Source organism: Xenopus laevis, chromosome 9_10L (genome assembly GCF_017654675.1).
Source record: "Xenopus laevis strain J_2021 chromosome 9_10L, Xenopus_laevis_v10.1, whole genome shotgun sequence".
Classification (NCBI taxonomy): domain Eukaryota; kingdom Metazoa; phylum Chordata; class Amphibia; order Anura; family Pipidae; genus Xenopus; species Xenopus laevis.
This window is the reverse complement of record NC_054387.1, coordinates 82,801,678-82,810,926: the sequence shown is the minus strand read 5'-3', so window position 1 is coordinate 82,810,926 and position 9,249 is coordinate 82,801,678. Positions and strand designations below refer to the sequence as shown.

Below are 9,249 nucleotides of genomic sequence, written 5' to 3'. Positions count from 1 at the left end.
TGTCCTTAGAACCTTGGAGCATATTTAGTTGACTGCCCTCTTCTAATTCTCTTGTTCTCAAATGTATAAAACCATTTGCTGTCTACAGTGTATGATCTTTTCAATGGTACACAGCCATTACCTAAATCTGAAGATACAACCTGCAATAAGGTGAACTTTCATTTGGTGATGGATCTACCAAATTACATTTCAAACCCATGCCCATATTTCATCCACAAGGAAGACACAGAGAACTGGGCACCTCATCAGCCTTTATTTGTTCATGTTTATCTCCATTTTGTCTTTAAAACAAGTAACCCCCACCCCAAGTTTAAAAAAAATATATCCATCAATGTAAAAAAAAACTGCAGAAAAGTTGCATTATTTCACATGGGTTGAAGAGACAGTGCACGGAATGATCACCTTGTGGTTGTAGAAAAATATTCTTCCACATAATAAGTGGTAAATCCTAAAGCTCTTAACACTTTCATTGCCAAGGAAACCTGCACAGTGCTGCTAGGTTTTATGCACCAGGCATTTTTTAACTGCAAAAGCTTACACTTTTGAATGGGCTGGAGAGCTAGAAGCAACCAGCACATAGGGCTATGGGAGGGAAAACTAAACATACCTGAAATGTCCATTCCACTCTTTATTAATTGGACAAAGGCACTGGGTTTTATATAAAGGGCTGTCAAACCAATGAGATAAAAATTGTTATATCCTAGGCTGAGGCGAATGCAGATTTGTGTAAAATAACAGTGGGTATTTTTATAGTAGCTTAGCTGGGGTGCCCCTAAATATATATATATATCATCTTGTACCAGCTACTGTTTCATGACAGTGGGAAATCAGATTGCTAGGTAACCCTTTAAGAGCTGTAGAGACTGGTAGAGTATCACTCCACAGGGCTGGAGGAACTGGAAAGTGTATCTCTTCAGCAATGAAAGGGTTGAGGGCCCCAACCTTAGTATTCAACAAAGTCCGCAGACAAATTAGCACCATATTGATAAACCATTTTAGCTTCTTCCACCCTGTGGTCAAGGACAGGCTGGCAAGGGCTGAATGTGAAATGAGGACAGTGCATCCTGGGCTATCTCCCACAGAGAGGTAAGTACTGCAGTCTTCTTATGTACCAATAGCAGACACAATGCCAGAGTTCAGAGGGACTGCAGGGGGAAATAAAATGTAAATACTTAGTTTTATGAAAAGAAAGAAAAGATCACATAGATAAGATAAGGTAAGAAACTGGGATTACATAAAATGGACAAAAGGTTGTTATGGTGTATTTTGATGTCTAGTTGCACATGGTGTTGCATCTGTTACATTAATGGGCAGATTTATTAAAGTGCTTTTCCATTTCTAGGGTATTTTTAAGTCAAAACTCGAATTTTCAGGTTAAAAAAAAAACTCATTGCAATGGCAAGAGGTCCATTGAACCATTTAATGATGTTAATAGCCTTCATGATGTTTGGATTTTTTTTTCACCCCGACTACACTGATTCCAGTTTTTTACATTTGATTTTTTTCTTAAATTATATTGTATAAACCATTTGAGTTTGAGCTCTAAAATTCGACCTTTGATAAATAACCCCCTAAGAGTTCCGCATGTCTTGGTCAACTACTTTTTTAAAATGATCTTGTTATATATTACTGATGTTTAATTGGAGGCCAGGGGGCGGCTGTGAGTCTTAATAGAAGTTTTTATGACCCCCATGCCTATTCAAGGGCTCCATAGACTTCTCTAAATGACATAATCATTTCAAAATAATTCTAATTCTTGAATATGCAGTATGAAAAATAATAATTCCACTACATGTAAAAAGCTAAAACCACTGTTTTACTGCTTATTCATAAAATAATACCCATTTTAGGTGTAATCAGTAATCCCAGTCCCAATAGATAAAATTTTCAGGCAGTGTATTGAAACATTTAAACATATATTTATTTATTTTCACTATCTAATTTATAATAACTATACCCCTGTTTGTGTTTACACCTTGTAAAGTACTGTATACATTTGTATTGCTATATAAATAAATACATATATAGTATTCAGAATATGTCTGGACCCAAATTATTGATACAGGTGAAGCCCAGTGCTTTTAAGGGCCATGTCATATCACAATACCAAAATGTGCTTTCCACGATCTTCTGCTGGGGTCTAATCAAATGGGGCAGCAGAATGCAGCTTGGCAATCTAAAATCTCTGTATGAACATTCTATGTGTGCAGCTATAGTAGTAGCTCATGTGTTTTTACCTGGTATACAGGTGTTTTCACATTCTTTCTGTGTGCTGAAACGATTCTCATTTCCTCCGCAGCCACCATACCAGAACCGGGTGCAACTCTTGGTTTCTGGGTCATAATACCATTTCAGGACAAAATCTCTACAGGTCCCCTCTTCTTTCTGCAGGTTACACGCTTCTGGTCCTAATACAGAAAAAAGACAAGCTTAGTTATCAAAACTCTACAGGGTTTTTCATATATTGATGACTTCTTATATGGTCACAAAAAAGCCTTTCTGCTAAGCAATTAGGCTAATTTTTTCATTAAGTATGTGCTAATGCTTTAATAAAGTGAAATAAAACCATAGGTCAGCCATTAAAATGTAGAAGTATATAGTGGTCACATAGAATGTGTCATGCTACCTACACTAGAGGTTACCAAACTGTGTTACTAAAGCAGTGCATGAAGAAGCCCAGCTGGAAGGCCAGTAAAGTTTGGGGCGAATGCTTATTTGTTTTTCTAAATATTAATGTAATCTTCAGCATTAAGGCCATATTTGTTGTCTTTAATAGGATGGCTTATATGACATCACATTTTGCATCTTATTAAGTAAAGGCGGCTAAATGAACTTAGAGATAAGGGGTGCCTTGATCAGATTGTATATCTAAAGTGGGGTTTAATCCAAAAAGTCAGAAAACACTGACTTACACTATCCACATCTGTTATGATTCAAAATTGGACACTTTCTGCTTTATGTTAATCAAGATAAGGCAAAACATGAATTTGTTAGATATATGATAGATGTAGTCTGTTCCTGACTTAATCTCTACAAGCTTTAGGACAATGGCACACAGGAGGATTTTGGACAGTCTTTCCAAGTAGCCCAAATGCATATGATCAAGCCTTTGTTGAGTGATAGTTAACTGATAACTTATATCCTAAATATATTTTGCTGTATTGTACTTCTATCCCATACTTGCACTGTGGATATAAGTCCCAAAGCCTCTACTCTCACATGTGCTTTGTTTTTAATATTCTTATAAAATTTGCATCTGTTTGGGACTAACACAGAGCAAACTGGAAGAAGAACTATGAATCATTTTAATGAAACATTATTAAAAACAAGCTGCAAATTCACGTGTGCTCTCTGCTTGCACAAATATTTTCCATGAGCTAGGAATACATTCCTGTGAAAAAAAGAACAAATTTGGAGGGTAGAAAAGTCAGTTTGAAGCTGAAGAACAATTTGGCCTGAGGGCTACAAGTCAAGCCATTGGCGCAATTCTCAATTATGTATTGGGACCAGCTTTGCTCATGCAACCAAATTATGAGATATTCTGCTCTGTCTTATTTTATTGTCAACAAACACCAGATACAGATTTTTTTCAAAAAAGATGTCCCCTAGGCTAAAACTTCTCATTTGTTTTTCCATCTTCTGCACTGAACTAAGGAATCTGCTTTTAATATAAATGAATGATAATAAATAATAGTAAAAAAAAAGTACCGGTATGCATGTCAAGGCTACTGAGAAATATATACAAATTATTTTCTCTGTTGGATTTATGCATTGAATACAGTTATAGTTATTATTGGCTTATGGCTTGTAATATTACAGGAATGGGATCCATTATACAAAATAACTGGGACCTGAATTGCATATCTTGCCTGTGTATTTGTTTAAAATGGACTCTGGATATTGGGTTTCCAGATAAGAGATCCCATACCTGTAGTCACAAGTGTGGAATAAACATAGCACATTCATTCCACTTATACTCAGTTATACTCAGTGACAGTCATTGTATTTATGACATAAGGGAGGGGTTATCTGCCAAAGCATCAGACTATTGCGGCGATAATCACATCCATATGCTATTTCTGATGATTTCCGTTAAAAGGGGGTAAAAGCACCATGTTTTTAAGTATAAGTACTTGCCTAAGCAGCTATTGTTCCCCTACCATGATGCCCACAAACTCCTAATTACTTTGCATAGGTGTCCTATTATGCTTATAATATCATTTCATGAAGCCTGGGATGTGCATGACATAGTATAGTAGGTTTGTTATCATGTAACTGTGGGATTGCTATCTATGGTACATTCCATAGTCAGTCCAACTCCCTAAGTAACACTTTAAGAACAATGTGCCAGTGCATTATATTGTACCCTTTTAAATATAGAAGAAAAGTGCTAAAACCTGCAAAACCCCTACTAGCCTTGCCCGTGTTTTCCACTTTGTGCTGCCTACTTTTCCAGGCTGTGCAGGATATGTTCACCACTCATTTGAAACATGGTCAGGGAACATAGCTGATCTATAGGGAACTCCAACAAGGGGTCATTTTTAAAGATAATATTAATTAAATTTTTCTGAAAACCTGATGGCATTTTGGCCATTTGATGTTAAATAGTATTGATATGTAATAATACAGGCATTATTTGCATGCATATGTGTGTATTTACCTGATACTTTCTTTACTTCCAGTACTGGTGCTGGGAGAGCTTTCTCAGTCACTAAAAAAAACAAATAAGTAAGAACATTAAATGACTTTAACAAAGCTGAAAAAGATATCTTAAAATTGGTCTCAGACTCAGAACTTCTTGTATTCTTGTGTATAATGAATTAAAGCAGTATTAGCTCTGTGTGCCAATCTGTGTACTCTCTCATTGCACTTTGATATAAAATAATCTATATCTGTAATGCAATGGAAAGGTTTAGGAAGCAAACGTGACAGAGAGATAGATGGACAACAAGGATAGCAGCTGAACAGGGTGAGAACAAACGTGATGCATTGAAACACAGGGGTGTTTCTACTGGTGAAAACTGAATTTGATGCTATTGAGCATTTTTATAGGATTTAGAGAAAATATGAGATAATTCAAATGAAATTGTGGGGAACCCATACCCCAACGTTTGATTTATGCTGTACAAGGGGGAAATTTGGCTGCAGGTAGACTAGTAGTGTACCCAACAATTTCTTCCTCCCTTAGAACCCTGCCAGAATCAAGGCCTATGGGTTGTGCTACATCAGTATATTGAGGACAGAAAGTCCTATATCAACCACTGAGCTTTGATATCATAAACATCCCCCAGTAATTTCAAGGCAAAAATAGGCAGTGCACCAATACAAATGATAGAGTGCAAAACTGTTAGTGGGCATACAGGGACAATTATTATGATTGTGGCACAGATTGAGAAATGCAAAACTCTGCAAGGTGATTTAATGTTTCCTTCATTTTTCTATTATGTGACACATAGCAATGTATATCCTGCAGTGCAACAAGAATTTAGAAGAGTTAAAGCATGTACATTCAAGTTATCAGAAAATAGCTGCACTGTCATTGGGAACAACTGTTTCAACTTGATCTATCAAACCTACATTAGGCAGTTCCCAGAGTAAATTAGGAAACAACTCCTCACATATTGGGAATATGTTTGTACCTGCACCACAATCATTTATCTGCAGAATTGAAGATGTGCTGCAGGTGACTGTGTTGCTTTGACCCTCCAATACTGCTCTTTCATGCTTTATAATCTCATGCTGTCCCCCCAGAAAAGGAAAGCAAATATTGTACTTTTTAGATGGCTATGTGCCAGTGCAGACTTCAAAGTATGTTATGAAGTAGGGGTTGGGCAAATAGCTTGTGTGTATATTTGTTATTTACCATGAAGCAACATAGACAATAGGAATCGTCTCTGTGGCTGATACTTACATATTTTCTGACACTGGCTGATGCATTCAGCTTCTGTGTCATATCTATTGGTATTGCCATCGCACCCACCATACCAAAATTTGGTACAAATCTTGTTTGTCTTGTCAAAGAACCACTTAACCTCATACTCTTTGCACTGGTGGCCCATGTCCACTTCTAGTTCACATGGATCTGTCAAAGTGGAATTTCAAAGAGTGTGCAGAGTGTTACAAAGTGAATGGGAGGAGGAGGCTCCGGGTGTCGACACAGGTTGTATATGGGGTTTCTTCTTGGCATATTGCCGTGAGGCAGGGGAGTCACTTAAATTATGTTGCTGATTTAATAATTTATGTTACATGTTACAATTATAGAACTAATGTGCAGTACTAGATGAGACTTTGTGTTTTGATCTTAACTAAAGCATAAACACATCGATATAGCACCTCTATGCTATGCAGGTTGTACAGGCTACTAAACAGAAGTTTGCCAGAGTGATACAAAACTGTGTCCATTGTGACTGCAGCTGGTTGTGTGAAATATTTGCTTCTATTATGCCTCATGCAAAAAAACATCATGTAAAGAATTGATTTATTTAAGAAGACAATTATATATATCTTGTTCGGCCACCAAAAGTAAAAACTATGATCTGTAAAAGCCATATAAAAAAGTAATAAAAATCAATATTTCAGCTTTAGTCCTTAAAGTTCTAAAAGTGTCTTGAAAGCATAACTGTACTCAAACCATATGTGTTAGCAGTGCATATTAACACAATTCATTAAGGTACTTGAGTCCAAACACTCTCCTGAACTTTTATGTTTGCCTGTTTTGATTATTGGTACACAAATGTGCCTTTTGACACTGGGGAACATTGGAGTTACCACCACCCTGGACCTGCTGATAGCTCCAGGGATCCCACAGCTGGATGTAAGATGAGGCACAGAAGACTTCTAGACCTTGCCTCTCAGATGACCATCAAAAGATAAATATAATTTCTTTCAATCATGCCCATATTGAGGGCACCCTTCGACATAGTGCACATACAATCTAGTTCTTCTCTCCCCCTCAATCAATTCTCTCCAGAACTCACCTGCTGTTTCTGGACTGCTGACTGTTTCTGAGCTCACAACTACTTTTGCACTGGTCAATGCTATTGGCTTGAGTTGGGCCTTACCTAAAGATGCAGTAAGAAAACAATTTTTTTAGAATACATTCAAGCGGGGTAATTTTTTGTGCAGTCTGTAAAGTCATAATATTAATATTACACATGGTAGAAGCTCAGTACGTGAGACTTACTTGCAGTAGTGAATGTTTCTTGATGGGTACTCTGATCAAGATTTCTGTGAAACTCTGTAACAGTTGTCTGGTACTTCACTTCATTTTCCAGTCCTATAGTTAATTTCTCTACTTCAGTGACATTCTGCTTAAAAGTCACAACTTCTCTCTCTTCCAATGTTGAGAGTGTTGGATCATAAAGGGGAGATTCCTGGGAAATAGGACTTGTCCAGTTCAAGGTTGCACTGTTTACTGTCACTTCTGACACCTTCAGCTCAGCGGTTGGCATTTCTACACTTTGTAGTGAAATGGCAGGTTCTTAAAAGGGGACAATATTTACAGTGAATATCTAAGTGTAACTAAGGAATGGTGGTTATGGTTATTTAAAAAAGGAAGAAAGCACTGCCTGATACATTTACAAAAAAAAATGTAACTTTATCATAAACTGCTACACAAGAAATCAAAGCAGGTGGTACAACTATAAATGACCCCATAACTGTATAGAAAATAATATATTTTACTCTTCCCTAAATCACAATAGGACACAAATATCCTCATTATACAGTTTCTATTAGTGGCCCTGCAAGAAATGTTTCTTGAAATGAAGTTGAAACAAAAGCTGCATAAAAAATGCAGAACATGGCTGGAGTCCTGTGGCCCCATAATGTTCATAATTTCTCATAACTTGCTCCTGCAATTGTTCTGCAATTCTGTGGGGAAATGCTGATTTGTATGTAAAAAATTGCATCCAATATTTCCACTAAGCACACTGCACTGCATTTGTAAATGGGGCTTATTACGTTTTGAACACACACAATAATAATTCCAATTATCCAAAACCTAAAATCCTTCTCAAACACCCCACAACTTTTCCCCACATAGCACTACACTATCTTAGTTTTTACCTTCAGAAATGTTCATCTTTATGGAACTGACAGACATGAGAGTGATGTAAAAAGATACATTATACACACTTTCCTAAACTGAACTATGTCCTTTTTTTCTGTGGCAGCAAATAAAGTTTCAATTTGTGGTTGAAAAGCCTGAATAAATTTCCAGTGCAAACCTCAATAGACATAATCATTGTGTTTAGCCTTAGGGGTCGTTTACAAATGCCACTGATGTAAATGCTGGAGCCATAAAGGGTGCTAATACCAGCATGATGTGTCATTTGCATTGCTGCTACACACAAGGCAGCCATTCTGATGCTTCCTGGCTGATATCTTAGGGTCAAGTAGGAAGTGGGACACCTATGTTCCTCTGAAGCCCACCCCTCATGAATACAGGGCTGTCAATGCTGGTATATCCGTGGTGGTGCAAAGTGCAGGGCCAGGGTTGTGCAGTTTTTTTGCACTTTAAACCATTATCTGAACAATGTATATGACTCACTTTTGGGTGCTGTTATATTCTATGCCTATATAATGAAATTTGGATTTTCCCTTAAAGGTAAAAATCTTCAAATGAGACAACCTACCAAACAAACAAAGACACATGTAGAGAATTTGTGGAGGTTACCTGTTGGTCCTTCTGTGCTTGCCAGAATTGTCACAATCTTGGGGTGTTGACTAGACAATATTTCATCTGGTTTTACAGTGGTGGTTGTACTGCAGGGAAAAATAAAAATAACAGCTATGGTTCAGTCTTTTGCTAAAATTGTTGTGTTCTACAATGTTTAGAATAAGGAAAAAAGATCAGAGTGCTAAGCATGCCAGAACTGAAAGAACATAGCTAATTAAACTCCACATAATCTGACATGCACTTTTATATTTACATTTATATGCATTTATTTTACTAACTACTGGTGGCTCCCAACCAAGAACACATGTATAATCATTACCATCATTTATTTGTAGGGCACTTATTTTACACAATTCATTACAGTGATTGCTCATCATTCACTGCCCAGTGGAGCTTACAATCTAAGGTCCCTATCACATTCACACACAACAGGGTCAGTTTTATCAGGAGCCAATAACCTGCCAGTATGTTTTTGGAGTGTGGGAGGAAACCACATAACCCTAAGGAAACCCATACATACACAAGAAAGACATACAAACTGGTCTGAAATTGCATTGAGGTTGGAATGG

At 37.0% G+C, this 9,249-nt stretch overlaps 1 protein-coding gene across 5 annotated transcripts in view; it reads right to left on the bottom strand.

The window, feature by feature from the left end:
• Positions 1 to 234: 234 nt before the first annotated feature.
• LOC398368 (collagen alpha-3(VI) chain) overlaps positions 235 to 9,249 on the bottom strand; it is a 78,911-nt gene continuing 69,896 nt past the window's right edge. For 4 of the 5 annotated variants that reach the window (XM_041577019.1, XM_041577020.1, XM_041577021.1 and 1 more), the window contains 7 exons: positions 8,678 to 8,766; positions 7,184 to 7,480; positions 6,978 to 7,061; positions 5,912 to 6,082; positions 4,661 to 4,711; positions 2,238 to 2,408; positions 235 to 1,145 (listed from right to left, as the gene is read on the bottom strand). In XM_041577019.1, the coding sequence (XP_041432953.1) occupies positions 1,105 to 1,145; positions 2,238 to 2,408; positions 4,661 to 4,711; positions 5,912 to 6,082; positions 6,978 to 7,061; positions 7,184 to 7,480; positions 8,678 to 8,766 (904 nt within the window). In that variant the 3' untranslated portion in view covers positions 235 to 1,104. The remainder of the gene's footprint in view (positions 1,146 to 2,237; positions 2,409 to 4,660; positions 4,712 to 5,911; positions 6,083 to 6,977; positions 7,062 to 7,183; positions 7,481 to 8,677; positions 8,767 to 9,249) is intronic. The other variant, XM_018236068.2, reaches the window with a different exon arrangement.